This window comes from Antechinus flavipes, chromosome 3, assembly GCF_016432865.1.
Source record: "Antechinus flavipes isolate AdamAnt ecotype Samford, QLD, Australia chromosome 3, AdamAnt_v2, whole genome shotgun sequence".
Taxonomy (NCBI): Eukaryota; Metazoa; Chordata; class Mammalia; order Dasyuromorphia; family Dasyuridae; genus Antechinus; species Antechinus flavipes.
Window position 1 is genome coordinate 479,950,405 of NC_067400.1, and position 19,181 is coordinate 479,969,585.

At 42.5% G+C, this 19,181-nt stretch overlaps 1 protein-coding gene across 1 annotated transcript; it reads right to left on the bottom strand.

The window, feature by feature from the left end:
• Positions 1-3,226: 3,226 nt before the first annotated feature.
• On the bottom strand, positions 3,227-18,940 carry VSIG10L2 (V-set and immunoglobulin domain containing 10 like 2). Its single transcript, XM_051990681.1, has 12 exons — positions 18,868-18,940; positions 16,173-16,520; positions 15,575-15,850; positions 12,511-12,786; positions 11,421-11,669; positions 10,794-11,054; positions 7,818-8,108; positions 7,012-7,308; positions 4,498-4,620; positions 4,136-4,160; positions 3,972-4,027; positions 3,227-3,777 (listed from the first exon to the last, which is right to left on the bottom strand). The coding sequence occupies exons 1-12, from the start codon at positions 18,938-18,940 to the stop codon at positions 3,683-3,685; spliced, it is 2,370 nt and encodes a 789-aa protein (XP_051846641.1). The 3' UTR covers positions 3,227-3,682.
• Between the last annotated feature and the right edge of the window lie 241 nt (positions 18,941-19,181).

A 19,181-nucleotide genomic window follows, 5' to 3' on the forward strand; every position in this document is an offset into this window, starting at 1 on the left:
TTCCCTGAATCATAGAATCAAGTCGGCTCTAGTTGGTGCTACCTCTGTGTTATGTTTGAGATGTACTGAATGACCTCTCCTGTCCTCAAACTGTCTCCTTTATTGGTCTCCAGTTGTTTCTAGAATTCTTAACATTCCCATAAGAATAAGAAATTTAATGCTTGAGCAACAGTAACCTATTAGCCCAGTTAGTTTATCATTTATGATTGAAAAGCCAAGAACAAGCCACAAGATAGATGGGAAATGTCTTGAGCCAAATACCTGTGTGTCTGTGGAGGGCAATTGAGAACAGAGCCTGTAACATGAGGCCTAAAGGCAGTAAATGACAGCGTCACATCAGATGCAAATGTCACCTTTTCCATAATTTTTTCTGATGCCAGTCCCTGTACAGACTCTTAAAAAATAAACGATTATGGTTTAAAAAAAAAAAAAGCCAGAAAGGTTAGCCCAGAAAACACAGAGTTTTTATTTATTTGTTTTGTGAGGGGCAGATATGTGTAGAGTACTTTTCATTAGTAGCTTATTTTTTCCCTTTATTAACTTATATGGTAAACCCTAGAAACTTGGTGATCATTTCAATCCCTCTCATTTTACAGATAAAGTAACAGGGTAACACATTATCCCCAAATCACTTAGTAAATGGTAGAATTAGGATTTGAACTCAGTTCTTTCTTTACACCATACTGCTTCTCTTTGTTCTCCTGCCCCAAATTGTTTGTTTCAAAAATGATAACTTTAAAGGGCAAGGGTGGGGAATGAAGTTTTGGGGTTTGGAAACTGTCCTTCAATATGGCCTCAATCTATCACGAACCTTAACAACATCTCAAGTTTCCTGCCAGTTTTCCATGAGCTGCCTTTCAATCTCCAGACGCCTTGTTTTTGGCAGGATGTCCTGTTGGCTATTCTGCTGTTTCTTCTCATCCAGGTCTCCTGCTGTGCTGTTCCAAGGCCTGTCTTCTCAGGCCAGTTAAACAAGCCTGCATTTGTGTCTCACCCAGATTTTAGAGACTACCTCTTGGAGCCAGTTAGTCATTCTGGCAGAGGCATAATTTTGGAGCAGTTAGCATGTTTGTCAGCTGATTTTCCCCAGCTTGGTGGCAAGAGCTAAATCAACAACACCTCTATACCTGGCTTCTGGCACAGGTGTGGGGATAGAATAATCATGTGCTTCCTAGCCCTTTTAAGCAAAGTGAATTATGATAGCTCCTGAAATAGGGGAAAAGGATGTTAATGTTGCACAGTTGGTTGGAAATGACTCCCTGTCTGTACCTATCATCATTTCAAACTTCAAATTCTTCCAAGGGCTTACTTAGAGTTAGGATTTTTTTCCCAGGCCCCTTCCATAGTACAGCTTCTTTTGCAGCAGTATCAAGGCTAAAGAGGTTTAAGTCTTCCAACCAGAATAAGTGGACTGGTAACTAAGTTTAGTTTTCTGGAAATCTTTGGTTGTTGGGTTATTCAATAAATATTTATTAAGCACCTGCTATTTGACATGCATTGGAATTATCAAAACAAAATAAAAGGCAGTCTTTACTCTCTTGAATTCTCAGTCTAATGGGGGAGAAGACATGTAAACTACTATGTGCAAACAAGATATATACAAGATAAATAGGAGATAATTAATAGAGGCATTAGAATGAAGAGGATCAAGAAACTCTTCTTGTAGAAAGTAGGATTTTAGCTGGGACTTAAAAGGATTCCTGAGAACCTAGGAGGTAGAGGGAGGGAATTCCAGTTAGGAGGACAGTCAAGGAAAATGCTTGGAATTGGGACATGGAGTGTTACTGGATGGCAGTAATGGGAGGAGGAAGTAGGGTGAGGAGTAAGGGTGAGAAGACTGGAAATGTCAGAGGGTTTTATCAGTGTCAGAGGATTTTTGTGTTTGATCCAAAAGGTGTAAGTTACTAAAATTTTTATTGAGTAGAAAGGTGATGTGGTGAAGTCTACATGTTGGATCAGTAGAGAATGAACTGGAATGGTAAAAAAAACTTGTGACAGAGACACCGGGCTATTGACAGGGTAATGGAATTGTCAGAAAACAAAAAGGGGCATATGTGAGAGATGTGAAGAAAAAATTGATAGACCTTGTCAATAAATTGCTTATGGGGATAAGAATGAGGAGTCGAGAATGGGAACAGTAATCCTCTAAATACAATAGAAGTTAAGAAGGTAGGGCTTAAGCATCTGGAGGAAGATAATACATTTGGATATATTGAGTAAATAAAACATTGGGGAATGCTCTTGACTAGTGAGAATAACCTAGGTAAAATTTTCAGCAAAGGACACCAAGAAAAGCAGATGGGTGTAGGGAGAACCAGTAGTGTCATAAAAAAAAAAAAAACTTGGAAAGAAAGAGTGTATCAGAAGATGACTGACAGCATCAAAGGCTTCAGAGAGGTCAAGGAGGAAGATTGAGAAGAGGATCCCATAGCCAAATCCAATAGCTGGCAATTATGTCAGTAATAATTTTGGAGAAAGCAGTTTCAATTGAATGATGAGGATGGAAGCCAGATTGTGGAGAATTAGGAAGAGAGGAAAGAAAGTGGAGGCATCTATTGTAGGTGGCTTTGTCAAGAAATTTGGTCAAAGAAGGGAGAAGAGATTTTGGATAATTAATAGCAAAGATCAAATTAGAGTAATTTGAGGATGAGGAAGACACGAGGATCTTGAGACTTTTGTTGGTCCCTCCCCACCCATTATCAAGATGTAGATAGAAGGGAAGTAACTTAATAAACAACAAAATATTGGAGATAAATGAGAGAATAGGGGACAATGAAATAGAATCATTTTTGCATATAAAGGATTTAGCCTTGGCAAGAAAGGCCATCTTCAGGTGAGATGGGAAAAAGTGGAAATAGCAGAAGGCACCTGCAAGATGAGAGTTTGAGGTATATGAAGAAGCTCTTGGAGAGTAGTCTCGATTTTTTTTTTTTCAGTGCAACATGAGACAAGTTTCCTCATATTGGTATAGGAAAGGAGTCTTATGGAGAGAGGGGTTGAAGAAGGATGAAAAGGTTTAAAAATGTCTGGAGTAAGATAGTGAATCAAATAGGAAAGATAAAGATTGCCTCAGTGCACTTTTTGCAAGTTGCTGTCAACCTCTATACCAATGTAGCAAAACAAATAGTTTTAATAGCTTAACATTTCAAGAGCACTTTGAGGTTCACAAAACACTTTCTTTAAAACAACCCGTGAGATAGAAAGAATTATAATGAACAGTTTCCAGTTATTGACAGCATTATGTGTGGTTTATTAAAGAATTATTTACTCCACAAAATTCCTGGTAAGTAGTTCCTCCTCAACTTACATACAGATGTAAGAAGAAAATTTCTTTCTAGTTGCTGGGTATTTGCCTTTCTGGCAATATTTACTAATCTATGTCCCTTCTCATAGGACTTTCCACTTCTAAACTTCAAACAGTTGCTACCTTACATGCTTTGGCTCTTTTAGTTTGGGAACAGAATTGAGCTGGAAATTCAATTTATAAAGATGAAAGGTGGTACATTTGAAGTTTGTTTTGCCAGTAGAAGTGGGAAAAGCTTGGTCTGGAATATTTTCTATATTCCTTTAAATTAATGAGACCAACTGAAGTGAAAATGGAGTCATTCATTCTTGATTTTTTGAATTGTCCACCCTCTCCCATTCTCTCATTGTATTTACACAGTCTTTCTTTCCCAGGACTTCATGGCGTTGCAGTCACAGTAATGGTGACATTCACAGGAGTATCATTGGATTCCAGGGCTGAGCCTGGGGTCATGGTTGAGATTGGGGCTTCACCTACAGGAGAATAAATCAAAGACTTGAAATAGACAGGAACCTTAGAGGGCAAGCTGCTTCTCAGGTCCTCAGGAAAGAAGCATTGCCCATTTACACGTGATTACAGTGTATGCAAAGATATGAAACTCATAGAAGTAGTCAGTCACTCCCCTGCTTAGAGTGGAAATCTTGGTGAGTTGTAGAGTTGTACTTGCCTGCTTGCATCTCTGCATCTATCATGGCCCTCCTGTCTTGGCAATTCCTTCTGGCTCTGAAGGAGAAAAAGGAGAACACCAGTAATAACTACTATTAGGGAGATACATTTGGGAGAGAATCCATTTATTCCCATTTACCAACTGTTTGGAAAATCCACACTCACGTGAAGAATAACAGCCGGCCCAGCCCTGTAAAAGAAAAAGCAATCATCAACAGAGCCATTTGGCAATGCTATGATAAAGTGGGAGGGGGCAAAGTTTTTTAGGGAAAAAAGGGTATTGAAGGCTCATTACCAGAAATAGTTTTAATTTTCATTTCCCACTTTTTGCTAGGCTGAAACTCAGAACATAAGGGAACTGGCCTCGATCTTAAGAGACTAAAGCCCATTCTTGTCTCAAGGGGAAGGGACCTCCAGTAGAGACCACAGTTGAGCAGAGGATTAGGGTTAAAAGAGGCTCTCCATCCCTTGCCTAACTCTAGCTTGAATTGTCAAGAATAGACATCGTCTACCAAATTTCCACTCACGAGGGAAGGTCTCTGGGTGCCGAGCAGCATACTGGAACACCAGGAGGGAGGCCACTGTAGCCACTACCATTCCAGTGCCTGCTGCACCTAGCACAGCAGGGTAAGCATTGAAGGGAGGATCCACTGGAAGAGGAGAGAGAAGGATTCTTTGAATGAGCATGGGGCCAATATTTGGAATAAGTATCAGGAGCTCTCCATTCCAGCTAGCTAACTGACAGTCATCAAATTCTAGCATTGCCTAAAGGATACCCCATTTCCAACTACCTCCTTGCCTACCTTTGGAGTTTGGAGAAAACTCTTAATTCACATTTTTTTCAGTAGTTCGCTTCACACAATTCTATGAAGTAAATAGTACAAATAAATATATTATCCCCAAATTATACATAAGGAAATAAAGGCTTGGGGAGGTAATTTCTTCAGTCAGCTAGTAATTTGCAGAGTCAACTCTCAAGCCCAGTCTATTGATTTCAGGTCCAGTATTTTCTGCATTGCCTAGTGCTACCTTCTCTCTTTGAAGGTGGCTGAAAAGATTAGCTTCGTTTCTGAGGGAGAAAAATCCAGATCTGTTTTGTTGGCCATAGAGCTTTTTTGGTTCCTGCCATCTTCCTTCTAACTTAGAGTTTCATTGGAATTTCTAGATTGAAGTACAAGTGCAAAATCAGAGACTCTAGAATTCCCTTGATCCTTGTCATATAAGAAGTGAGTATATGTGTGCTGTGGGAGTGAGGAAGGAGAGCAAGAGGATGAAAGGGAGATGTAATGGTATGAGACTTTGAATAGCCCACTTTGAAGGGCTTAGACTTTGGAATAGCATATTTGTATCTTTTAAGAAATCTGTACAGCCAGGGAGCGGCAGACAATGAACATAACCCATCTTTTCTCTACCCAGAATGAATGTTGAAAACTATTGAAAAATAAAATACTATTGAGGGGAAAAAGTACATATAGCAGTACCCCAGACCAGAATTTCAGCTGCCTGCAGAAGGAGATAGTGAAGATGACCAGGGTCTAGCATTAAGGCCATGTACCTGTGCTTGGTCAAGCAGCTTGCCCATCAGAGATGCTGACTGCACAAGGAGCAGTGTGAGGACATCATATGAAGACTTGGGGTCTGGTAGAATCAAGCTTTGATTTGATTACATGTGTACCATACACCTTTATTTTTGCACTTACAAACTCATGTGCATCCATTCTTCCTACTGTCTAATTGTGAGAGTGTACCTCCCCACCCCCCTGGTTTTGTGCCTATTTTTAAAATTATATGACCTTACTTTGAGTTAATTATATCCTCTGAATCTCCTGGCTGAATATACTGGCTGAATCTCCAAATATAAATATATTGATGGAGTCTTATGAACTGTAGTTGAATTGTGAACCTGGAATACTTACTGTAATGTTACTCCTAGCTTACAGTGCAAGCTAGGAGAGCCATTGGCAGGGATGGGACTATACTAATTATTCATGTAGCACATTGTGATTTACAAATTGCTTTACATAATCTCATTTGAATCTCATCACAATACTATAAAGAAGGTATAGTAGAAATATTTTCATTTACTATATGATAAGCAAGGAGAATGAATGTGGGTGTGGAAGTAAGGAAGGAGTTGGGAAAATCTGGATTCAGATCCTGCATCTTACACTGGCTAGCCATGTGGGAGCCGAACTCATAATGGGCAAATTCCTAATTTCTCTTTGTCCCACATTCTGAGGGTATAGATTTCAGACCAGTTGTCAGTTTACATCAGTAAAAAGAGTTTCTATGTGAAGGGCCTTCCCACATGATTGGTATTGTGGGTCTAGAGAAAATAAACTCACTCTGCACATGAGACAACTAAAGCTCAAAGACATTGTAGCTTTGTCCTTGGTCACATAACAAGTAAATGGCACAGATGGTATTTGAATCCAAGTCTTCCTAACCAAGTCCAGTACTATCCACTATGCTACAAAACACTACCTTTTTACCCAACTCACACTTCCAGCCCCCCAAGTCTAACTGAACTCGGGCTTTGACTTTCCCTTCGGGTCCCTCAGGAACACTGGAACCTTTCATGTCTCTCAGTATGGAAAGGAGAAGAAAAAGTACTAAAGATGATACTACCAATGTACTGAGGGAAAGACAATAACAGGTTGGGAAAAACAGGGAGGAAACTGGGAGATAAATAATAATAGCTCACATTTGTATAGTAAATACTATGTGCCAAGTCCTATGCAAAGCACTTTTACAATTATTATTTCATTGGTTCCTCACAACCATCCCTGGGAAGTAGGTACTATTGTCAGCCTCATTTTACAAATGAGGAAACTGAGGCAGAAAGAAAAGAAATTATTTTCCCAGTGTCACATAGTTAATAAGCATCTGAGACCAGATTTAAATTCAGGTCCTCCTTGAAGCTCAGTTCATCTAGCGGCTCCTATTTCAGAAAAAAAGGGGGCGCAATAGTGGGGAGTTTCCCATGAAGAACTTGGATAAGATTTTGGGGATGCCTTGGTGGGAAGAGGAGGAGGCAGCACCTGGTGTCTTCACCTCAGAAGGATACCCAGCTGTGCGGTGATTCAGTGCCAGAACACGAAAGGAATAGAGTACCCCAGGATCCAGGCCACCCAACCGCCGCCCTCGGCTCTCCGGCTCGATGTCTCCAGCTGCTCTCTCCCAGACTCCAGCCCCGGAGCCTGGCGGGCTTGCCCTCCGCTGGACCATGAAGCCTGTGAGGTTCCCGGGACCCTTGGTGGCCCACTGCAGTCTCACCTCAGTTCTCTGTCTCCCGTAAGTCAGACTGTTGATTGTAACATTGGGTGGGGCAGGGTACCCTGAGAGAAGCCGCAGAGAGAGAAGAAAGATTAAGTCGGAGCTTCAGAGACCTACGGCTGCCCCGGGTTCACCTGTCTTCTCACCCCCATCCACACTCAGGAAGCTGCGGACGGGAGCCGGGGTTACTGTGCCACGGGTTGGGAAATGTGGGCCTTCCTCCCAGCTCTGCCTCTAACTACCTATGCTAATCTCAGCAAATCATTTTTCCTTTGCGGTCAAGCTTATCATCTGTGAAATAAGTGCATTGGCTGAGATAGTCTCTAAGGTGGCTTCTTGTTCTATCATCCTATTATATTTGCATGGAGACCTGCCGCACAAGCCCCATCACGCGTCTCTCAAGGAGGCGCCCACTGTTTGGTCTCCTTCCCCGGACGTGGGGGAAACTGATTCCATCCCATTCCCCTTGACTAAGCCCCTAGCTGCCTATGCCGGGCTGGGCGCTAGCACACAAAGGCAGCCATCGTCTCTGCTTTCCAGCGTTCCCAGCACTCTCCGCCCCGGCACTCACTCTGAACCTCCAGGAGGATGCTGTGGCTGGCGTTGCCCAGGGCGTTCCAAGCCAAGCAGCGGTAAATGCCGCTGTGGTGCGTAGGGTCGGCGTCCCGGAGGATGAGCCTGAGCCGAGAGCCACTCTGCTGTAGCGTGTAGTGGGGGGTGTTGGGCTCCACAGGAAGCTGCTGGGGACCCAGCCAAAGGAGCCGAGGGGCTGGCCTGCCCCCCTGCAGCAGACAACCCAGCCGGGCTTCCCTCCCCTCCAGCACGGAAACGCGAGGTCGGTCAACAACCAGCCGAGGGGCTTCTGCAAAGATACAGAAGGAAAGGCTGGTGGTGACCCCATGCTACCATTTAAACAAAGGAGAAAGAGAAGGGGAGAGGGAGGAGGAGGAGAAGGAGAACGAGAAAGAGAAGGAAAAAGAGGAGAAAATGATGAAGACAGAGAAGAGGGAGGAGAGAAGACAGTAATAATGCCGACGATGACAACTCCCATTTTCGTAGTGCTTTCAAAGCCTTGGAGTCAGGACACAATTACTAACCTATATAACTGTGAGCTAATCAGTTAACGTCTCAATACCTTACTTTATTCATCTCTAAAATGGGGATAATATCTCTATGTCATTTATTCTTTCACTTCTTCCAATATTCATTAACTGTCCATGTTGTATAATGACTATGTGCAAGATCTTTTAAGTTCACATGAGATAGATACATAAATAATTAAAATATGGTCCTGATGCACTGGGAATTTATCTCAAAAATCTCAGAACTAGTAGTCACTTCAGAGGCCATCCAATCTAACTTACACTTGAGCAAGACTCCTTGCCACAAAATTCCTCCCAAATGATTATCCAAGCACAAGCTGAACACTTCCAATGAAGGAAAAACCATTTCCTTCTGGTAAAGGACATTTTATTTTTAATAGCTTTGGTGAATAAGAAGCTTTTTCTGACACCAAAGCCTAAATCTGCCTCTTGGATAATTTTCCCCACCATTCCCAGTTCTAACAGATCTAAATCTTCTGTCACCTTCCAAAACTTAAGAAAGTGATCATATAATTGAGTCCAGTCCCAATGATCTTGTGATGAAGAAAGCCATCTACACCCAGAGAGAGGACATAGCATTTTTACACTTTTTGTTGTTTGCTTGCATTTCATTTTCTTTCTCATTTTTTCCCTTTTTGACCTGATTTTTCTTGTGCAGCATGATGATTGTATAAATATGTATACATATATTAGATTTAACATATATTTTAACATTTCATATAAAAAAAGAAAGGATCATACCCTCATACTCTCACACCCTCATTCTCTCATATCCTCGTGCCTATTCCTTTAATCTGTCCTCAGGTGACATGATTTAATAGATATTATTAAATAAACATAACCTGGCATTGAGAAGAGCTAGAGAGATGATCCCATGGGGTATTGAAGAACTGGGCAGGAATGTCAACATGACCATTGAAGGAGGCAAGTGGCACCATGGGCATTCACAGAAAAATTTTCTTTAATTGCCACTTATCTTTGATTTCTGGCACCTGTTCTATGCAAGAATTTGGTTCTTTCTACTTAACTATCAAAGTCAAAAGAACAACTTCTCCCTACACACACACACACACACACACACACACACACACACACACACACACACTCTGATATTAACTTAAGGTGTGTACGTATGAGGGGCATTTGATTGTAAGTGTGAGAACATCCTATTCTTTAGACATTTTGTCCCTTGCATCCAGTACGATGCATGACACACATGCAATTGTGTGCCTAACAGATGTTTGCCAATCAATTATTGTCCCTTTGTAGCACTCTTTAAAGATCCCAAAGTTTTCACAACCCAATAAATCAATAATGATGAAATTCCAAGGAACATCCCTGGCCAATAATCTCAAATCTGTAATTCCAAAATCAATTCTACTTTCTACTTCTACAACATCCCTGTCAAATTATCTCCCAGCCTCTGATGGGACACTTCCAGTCATAAAAAGTTTGTTCTTTTGAGAAATAATCCATTCCATTTGGGGCAGTTCAAATAACAGGGAGATTATCCCCTGTAGTAAACTGAATTCTGCCTCTTTGGAATCTCCATCCCTTGCTCTGAGTTCTTCCCTCTAGAGAAAAATAGAATAAGTCTAATACCTCTTTTTAACAAGACCGTCTTTCAAATGTTTGAAGATAACCATCATGATTCTTTAGACTTTTTTTTTCAGACTAAATATGCTTAGCTCCTACAACCAATTTTTCAGTGATATGGTTTCTAGCATTATTATCTTGCCTGATCTTTGTCTTCTAGATATACTCCTTTCTCTCTTAGAATGTGGTGCCAGAAACAGGACATAATATTGCAGAAAGAGCCTGATCAGAATTGAAAATGGTGGGCCAATCACTCTAAGAAAGGGAACTTCTGACATCTAGTAAGGGATAGATTGATCACCCTGTCTGCCTATTCATATGATCATGAGACACCAACAGAATTTCACCCTACATTCTCTTTCTCCCAATTTATCAAACTTTCTAATAGGACACACTGCCTACCTATTACCTAATCCTGGCTCTGAACTTTACAAAACTCTTACATGAATTTTCTATTGTAATTACTTTATTTGAACTGTTTTCTTGCATTTCTAGCTCTGACACTTTGATAAGACAGGAAAAAGAGAGGAAAAAAGAGACCATGAACAGAGATAGATGGGGATACTACAAAATGATGGAATCAAATGGAGAAGAGAAAGGGAGAGACAAAGGTAGAATGGGAAAGGAAAATCCATGCCCAAATTGCCTCTCCACTACTTCTAAAGGAGCAATATTTGAAACTTCAAAATAAGTAGTAAATACACATAGATCATAAAAGTGCAAATGGCAATGTTAGGGTGATAAGCCATGGTTTTTAAGAGTCCCTTATTGACATTACCTTGCTATTGTGACAAATACCTTCCCTACCCCCATAGTCCCAGAACCCATCCTCCAAAGCAGGTACATACCTAGCTGGAGTCTGCACTCTGGGTCAGGAGTCCGGAGAGGATGAGTTCCCCTACAGGTGAACTCCTTGCCAGCCAACTCTTCATGGGCCTTCAGGAGTTGGATGGCAGGTGAAGATCGGCTGCTTCCCAATATCTGCTCATCTTTATTATACCAGGTGAGTGAGCCTGAAGGCTGCCCCCCAGGCCACTCACAGCTCAGCATAACAAATTGATCTCTTGCAGTTACTTTGGTGGAACAGATTGGGGAACTGCTGGGCTCCCCTGGAACAAGAAACAATGGCTCAGAGCATATGAATGGAGAAGATACCAAGGGAGCAGATCTGAGGCTCTTCCTCTCCTCTCACTCTTCCAGAGTAACATATCCCACATCTAATGGAGGATCTGAGGTTTGACTCAATAGCTATTCAAAAGTCCCCTTAACTTGCAGTTCTCAGATCCGTCATATAACCCTTTTCCCAAGCGCAGGCTCCCTTGTCTAATGCCCTCCCCTTGTCCCCTTCTTCACCCCCCATTCTCATAATCTCAAATTCAGAGCTACAATCCCTTTGACTCCTATGTCTTCCCTCTCTCCCTCCCCTTGTATTGTATCCCTTCTAGTCCTAACCATCCCATTCCTTTAGCACTCACAAAGGGTAATCCTACATAAGACAGGTCGAGCCAGAGCAGGATGCTGGGTGATGCAGGTGAAGATGCTTCCATTGGGCAGATGGGTTGACAGGTAGGTCCACGTGAGGTTGGTAAGGGCAGAGGGGCTGGTACCTTCAGGGCCCTCCCACTGCAGCTGGGCTGCTGGGAGTCCCCCAGGCCAGGTGCAATTTAGGACCACAGCCCCAATATCAGGGGACACAGCACAGGTGGGCTGCCCCTGAGGAGGATCTAGGCAAAGTAGGTGAGGCATAAGGGAAAGGAGGGAGAGGGGAGAGCAAAGGTAACACACTACCTAACTTTGGTATCAGAGCCTGAAATAAGAATGTTGGGAAGGGAAAGGGCTTATATCTGTCACCTTTCCCCCACCCCAGAGTCCCGACTAAGGGATAGAGGTCACAGTTGAGTTCTCGGGAAAGGAAGAGGAAGGAATTAGGAGACAGAAATCAGCCATCAAGGAGCTAAGGTCCAGGTGACAACCCTGAATCCTGATCTAACCTGTCCCTAACTCTTGCCTGCCTCAGCAACTGTGTGTCTGGGAACAAAGGACCCCGCCCCCAGCTTCTTTTTCTTGAATTCTATGTCCTTCTTTGTGCCTCAAGTTCATGTCCCTAACCCCTTACATGGAGAGAATTATCCTCTAAGTGGGTAACCAAACCTTATCTTCACATCCTCCTCATCATCCCTAATTTAGACCATCCCTTTTTATCTACCCCATCCTCCCTCTGCTTTCCTGGGAGGGTCAGTTTGACTTTACAAACACCACTTCCCCTCCTGTCTGGGCTCCGTCTCTAAATTTAGGAACCTATTCCCAATCCTATTCACAGCCCTACTTGTAGCCCTAACTTTGCCTGTTCCCAGGGTGCTGAGGTCCAAGTCAGCTCAGGGCAGCGTATGTACGTGGGTCAAGGAGCCCAAGAGGTGACACTAAGAAACCCAAGCAGAGGAGGTGGAAAATAGAGTGAGTCCTGAAAAGTCAAGACGGGGTTAGATAGTGTCTGCCAGGTCCTGGAAGACTGAATGGAAGAGTAATTGGGTCTGTTTCTCTTTAAATTGTTTTGAGTTCACTCACAGAAGATGGTGAGCTGGATGGTGGCCTGAGTGTGGGTATCCAAGTGGCTGTTGTGGGCCAGACAAGTGTAGCGTCCAGCATGGGACTGGTGAGCACGAGCGATGATGTAGGTGGGCCCAGCGTGGACCTGAATGTGGTCATGCAGCCACACGTAGCGGCTGGGGGGGTTGGAAGGAGCCAGGCAGCTCAGAGTCACCTCCTCCCGTTCACTTGCCCAGTAGCTGTCCTCACTAACTGCCAAAGGCTCCACGCGGATTATGGGCTCGTCTGGGCCATCTGTGGGGCAAGAGAGAGCAGGTCAGGGACCTTCCTCCCAAAAACACACGGGAAATTCAAGCTGGGGGAAGAGGCAAGTCATGGGGATTTGGAGAGAAATTGGAAGGAATAGGGGGGAAGTATGTGTGAAGAAAATGGTCCCGCCATCCTTCCCTGTCCTATGGATGGGATTATTACCTTGGACACATAGCTTTGGACTGGTATCTTTATCCTATACCTTTTTGTAAGGTAAGCTATCCCTGTGGAGGAGGCAGCTAGGTGGCGCTGGATGTGACCCAGGTACATTACTTAACCTCCTAATCCACTGGAGAAGGAAATGGCAAACCATTCCAGGAACTTTGCCAAGAAAACTCCATAGACATGTATATGTATATAGCATATACATGCTATATAGTCCATGGGATCATAAAAGCTTGAACACAAGGGAATGTCCACAAATACCCATGAGCCCCGAGGACAATGAATCCCTTTTACTACCAGTGGGAGAACTGACCAGGGTATAAATTGCACTTGAGGAGCTGATAAGAGATACACAGCATAGTCACAATGTTCAGCTTTGTCTTAGAAATTATCTATTGAACAGACCCTTCAAAAACTTGAATCCAGCTCTTGGCCCAACTCTCCTCACCTGAAGCCCTAAGGCTTCTCCAGGCTAAATGTCTTAGAAATTATCTATTGAATATTTTTACAAAACCTTATATGACTGGATCTCAGGGACACAAAAGACTTCAAAGACATTATCTTTAACAAGTGGTCATATAGCCCTTGCTTAAAGAGCCCAATAAGGAGTAAGGGATGGAAAATCTACTATCTCCTGGATCACCCAATGTCCACTTTTGGAAGCTCTAATTGTTAAGAGTTCCTTTGCTTACAACAAATTCAAAACTTCTAGAAATTTTCCTTGTTCTGCCTTCTGAGGTCAATCATAAGAAATCAAATCCTGTTATCATTTTAACAACCCTTCAAAAACTTGAATCCAGCTCTTGGCCCAACTCTTCTCACCTGAAGCCCTAAGGCTTCTCCAGGCTAAATGTCCTCAATTTCTATGTATTCTATTTGTGATCTATTGGATCCCTTCATCCAGGCCTGAAATCCTGCTTCTTCTTGGCCTCCCTGTCTGGTGCCATGATTTATAGGATCAATTCAAGCTGGAGCTCTGGAAGCCCTTTGGGCCTCTAAGGAAGCAGGTTCCCTTTCTCCTTATTTCTTAATTCCTTCCATATCCTAATCCATGTCAACAAGCTTCTCCTAAGTTTCTGAGCTTTGGGCTGCACTGGTTTTCACAGAAAAGGCTTCACTCTCTTACTTTGAAGTTGGATCTGGTAACAACTAACTTCTTTCTGGGCCACTGTTCTTTTTTTCCTCAATTTCTAGGTCCTCTATTCGTGTATCCTGGCCTTCAAAGCCCTTCATAGCCTTGCCTCCTCTTACCTTTCCAGTCTTCTTACATCTTACTCTTCTCCATGTATTCTTTGAATCAGTGACCCTGGCTATTCAATGAACAAGATACTCTGCCTCTGGCTTTGTCTGGCTGTGCCTCATGTCTAGAATGCTTTCCCACCCTTAATTCCAACTGCTGACTTCCCTGACTTCCTTTAAGTCCCAACTAAAATGCCAGATTTTACAGGAAGCCTTTCCTAACCTGCCTTAATTCTAGTGCCTTCCCTTTGTTAATTGTTTCTCATCTATTTTGCATATAGCATGTTTGTATATATTTACTTGCTTATTGTCTCCCTTATGCGATTCTGAGCATTTTGAGCTGGACCGCCTTTTGCTTTTTTTGTATTACCCAGCACTAAGCATAGTTCTAGCAGATAGTATGTACTAAATCATATATAATACTTAATAACTTAATTGGTATTTATAGTATTTAACCACATAGTAGGTACATAATAAATGTCTATTGATCAATTGGTTTATAGTGTTTAGTTGGGCTCTTGAAACCTCAATCTAATCACTCTCAAGCCCATTCAAGATCCAGAATGAGGAAAGAATCTCATCACTTAATTAGTCAAAAGGCATTTATTAATGTCCCACTATGTGCCAAATACTATTCAGGGTACTGGGGATAAAGAGATATATATATATAAAATTTTAAAAGCCCCAAAGAGCTTATATTCAATCAAATCTTATGGGAATAATGATTGAGGGCCACAGTGTGAAGATGTCATGAGCTGATCTCCTCACCCACAGATCCTTCCACTCTGCACTGTTATTGGAGCTTCCTAGTTTACTAATCTTATGGCCTTGCCAACCTTCATACTATTCATTTAATTTATGCTTCTGCCCAATGCAAACCATCTTCTGTATGTGCCCTCTGTTTTCCTCCTTTTCTGAATTTGCTTAGGTTGTTTCTTATACCCGAAATGCTTTGTCCATTTCTGCCTTATTAGGCTTTTCTCAAAATTACCTTCTTTACTAAGCCTTTCCTTATCCCCACTCCATCCCCCCCCATCTCTCTTATACATTATCATTTTTTTATTTTGTATTACAAATATTTGTGTATATAACTTATTCTTCTATTTGAAGTCAAAGACGGTGCCTTAATTATCATTGCCTCTCCTTTGGTACATTATAGGTAATTAATAAATGTATCAGTTGATTAGTTAGTTACATGAATGAATGAATGATGACCTTGAGGGTTTTCCCTTGGAATGTCACTTGGTTTTCCTACTGGAAGAATTGATACGGTGAGGAAGATGCTCGGGTCTGATATTTGGATCGGAGGAGTGTTTGGGGGAAGAATAAGGTCTCTCCTATGGGTGCTCCCCAGGAGCAGGCAACTTACAGATGACGTCTAGATAGACACTGTCGCTGTTGAGTCTGTTGACCTCGTTTTGAGCACTACAGATGTACCAGCCAGTGTGAGTTCTATTCACAGGTTCCAAATGGAGCGATTGCTCACTCCGCTCAGTCAGGGGCCCTTGGGATCCCTGAGGTCCTTGATGCTGCCAGGCAAAGGACACAGGACTAGTGCCCTCCCGGATCACACAAGCCACCACCAGGGATGCTCCTTCCACTGGGGATGGGCTGCTCAGCCGTACCTGGGGCTTAGAAACAGGCACTGGTAGAAAGAAAATTGTTCTTTTGTTACAAATACAGGAGTCTTCTTGCTCAGCCCACTATCTTTGTCCCATATTATCCGCCCACGTCCTTCCTATAATTACAGCCTCCTTCCCTCCATAATCTAGATCTCAGAGTTCCAGGTTTCATTTTTGCCTCCTTCTAGTGACCAGTGGGGAGGAGATAGAAGAATGTTACCTGGCAAATGAATCCATGCAAAAATATGCAAACCTTAAGCAACTGCATGCAAGACAATATTATAGATTAGCAGCAATCTTAGAAGAGTCTCCCGTTCTTTTTGTTGCACTCATGCCTCCACTCACCCAAAACTGACAAAATGATGTAAGAATAGGCAGTTTGAAGTTCACCACCAGCTGAATACAAAGCCTGGCACAGGAACCGTCCCTGGGCTGCTCTCCGGAGCCCCTCCACCACCAGATTACTGTTCCTTAGGCTCACAGCCCCCAAAGCTAGAGCTCCTGGCTCCACCTTAACCTCAGCTCCATTAGTGACGGCGATAGGCTGGGGGACCAGGGAACCTGGCGGGGTAAAGCTCCAGAAGATCACCAGAGGAGCGGGAACTGAGGCACATGTCAGCTCCAGGGAATCTCCCTGGACCCCTTTGACAGGCACTTCACTGGCTGGAGCACTTAAAGTTGGGAGAGGCTGTCCTGGGGAAGAAAAAGGACAAATCAAGTTCTTTTGCTTCACTGGGTTGGCAGCACATCCATCCTAGTTGGAATGTTAAGGTCATAAAAGCAAATACTTCTCAACTGGAAAGGAACTTCGGAGATGATCTAGTTCAACACTCTTTGAAGCATCCCCTCTATGATCTCCTTGTCAAGTCCTCTTCTCGACTCCCTAACAGGCAACGTGCTTTAAAACCAAAGGCATTTTGTCAGAAGTCAGGAGGCCTGGATTCATCTCCCCGTTTTGCTTCTAGCTTGCTGTATAACTAGCTTGGGTAAGCCACATGGGCTGCTGGATCTCAATTTTCTCATCTGCAAAATGAAGAGGTTGTTGGCTAACATCAAGGAATCTTAACCTATGGTCTAGATTTGAGACTTAGGTGGGTCACTAACCTTTGATTTCCTTTGTAATCCTGTATATTTTATTTTATCCATTTAAAAACATTATTCTGAGAAAGGGTCCGTGATACAAAAAAGTTTAAAAAACTCTTGGTTTATATGATCACTAAAGTCTCTTCCAGCTCTCTGAATGTATACTCCTGCTGCCTATTATATGGACCCCTTAAGACAAGAACAAGAGGAAGAAGACTAAAATGGCAAGGGACGATATTTGTTAAACAGCAAGAACTTTCTGAGAGTGGTAGTTTTAAAACAAGAACTGGTGCTCAAGAAAGGCCCATGTTCTGAAGAAATTTGCACATAGATAGAGGCTGCTGGAAAAGCTTCCCTCGTTTTCCATTGGGGACACAGACATGAACTAAAGGATTCCAGAGGGTCATTTAAAGTTGTATTAGAATGAGTATCAGGGGTCTTCAAACTTTTTAAATAGGGGGCCAGTTCACTGTCCCTCAGACTGTTGGAGGGCCGGACTATAGTAAAAACAAAACCTTTGTTTTGTGAGCCTTTAAATAAAGAAACTTCATAGCCCTGGGTGAGGGGGATAATCGTCCTCAGCTGCCACATCTGGCCTGTGGCCGTAGTTTGAGGACCCCTGATTATATTCTCGTATCAGTGCCTGCTTAGTGCCTGGAGAAAACAGAATCTCAGAATTGGAAGGGACCTGAGTGAACATCTCATCTAGCCTCTACCTGAAAAAGAAATCCCCTCCATAACGTGCCTGATATAGGTTATCCAGATTCCATTTACATACCATGAGATCTTTTTCTATGACCAGATATAGGGATCAATGGGAATTCACTCATCTCTAATATTCTTCCCAGCTTCTTGCTCCTCCACCCCTGTCCCTAGTAAGAGAAGCCTTGATGTCATCTCCATTAAAATTCTAAAGAAAACATGGCATAAGATGCCCTCAATCTAACAATCAACAAAATATCTATTAAGTTATGGGTCTCTACTATTCCCTAACTTCTTTAGAAAGGTCCCAGATTCTAACTTAGAACGCTTGGCTTTCCCATAGCGTTTGATTTCTAGCATAGAGCAATGTATATCCCAATCTTTCTCCATCCTCCCTTTAAAGACTTTCTCTTAAAAGTCCTTACCCCTTCCTTTCTCCTAAGTTATCACAATCAGACTATTTGCTCGAAAAGTATTTTGAGATCCTCCACTGGGTGTTCAGTGACATCATTACCATGATATTTTCCCCGAGGCAGGAAGCAAAAAAATAGGAGCAGGGAGTAGAGAATAAAAAGAATGAAATATGAAAGAGAAAAAGAAGGGAATAAATGTTATTTCAGTCATATCCAATTCTTCATAACCCTATTGAGAGTTTTCTTGGCAAAGACACTGGAGTAATTTGACATTTCCTTCTCAGGCTCAATTTACAGACAAGGAAACCAAAATAAACAGGATTATGTGACTTGTCCAGGGTCACCCAACTAGTTAGTGTCTGAAACCACATTTGAACTCAGGTATTCCTGACTCTGGACCCAGTTCTCTATTCACTGTGCTGCCTAACTAATACCACAAGCCAAATCTTGATATCTCATTTTGCAAGAAGAGTGGAAATGAATCCATAGTTTATGGAGAAGGACTGGGAATTGGAGGACATGCATTCTCTGACTGATACTTAAATGTCTGTGTGACTTTGAGGAAATAATTGCACCTCTTTAGGCCTTAATTTCCTTATCAATAAAATGGGAATAATAACTTCTATCCCATATATTTCATGGATTAAAGTGAGATAATGGAAAGTGGAAAGTGCTGCCTTCAAATCTGTTTGATCATATCTAATATGAATGGCAAGTTCTACTTAATGACAATAATTATTTTTCATTGAGGAAAGATAAACAGTGTCTAGTGAGCAAAAGAAGAAATACAGCTTGAGTTTGAGGCAAACTTATGGAGGGAAGGGAAGCTGGTCATCACTCACCTGAGCTCCACACAGGGAGCTGCAGCAGGAAGCAGAGAGATACATGTAGGTACTTGACGGTCCCACCAACCATGGCTCCATCACTCCCAAGAACTCTAGACATAAAACTTCAGGGGCTACTCTCCACCCAGGACTCTCTTTCTCCTTGCCCTAGGAACTAGTGCCAACACTAGACCCCAGGAGACTTGGGACCTGGGCTCAGGTTGCCTTCTCCAGCCTCTTGGGATACCCACCTCACTCTCCTGCTCTCCTGTTACCCTCTGGGCTGGACTTATTGTGAATTATTTATGCCAGATGATTCACAGTATCCATAA

Excerpts from the sequence above, each read along its gene's own strand:
- VSIG10L2 (XM_051990681.1), bottom strand. The coding sequence starts at position 18,940 with ATGGTTGGTGGGACCGTCAAGTACCTACATGTATCTCTCTGCTTCCTG. Across the intron at positions 11,670-12,510 it reads CATCCAGCTCACCATCTTCT|ATCCTCCTCAGGGGCAGCCC; the intron begins GTGAGTGAACTC and ends TACTTTGCCTAG. Across the intron at positions 8,109-10,793 it reads AGAGTGCAGACTCCAGCTAG|AAGCCCCTCGGCTGGTTGTT; the intron begins GTATGTACCTGC and ends GTATCTTTGCAG.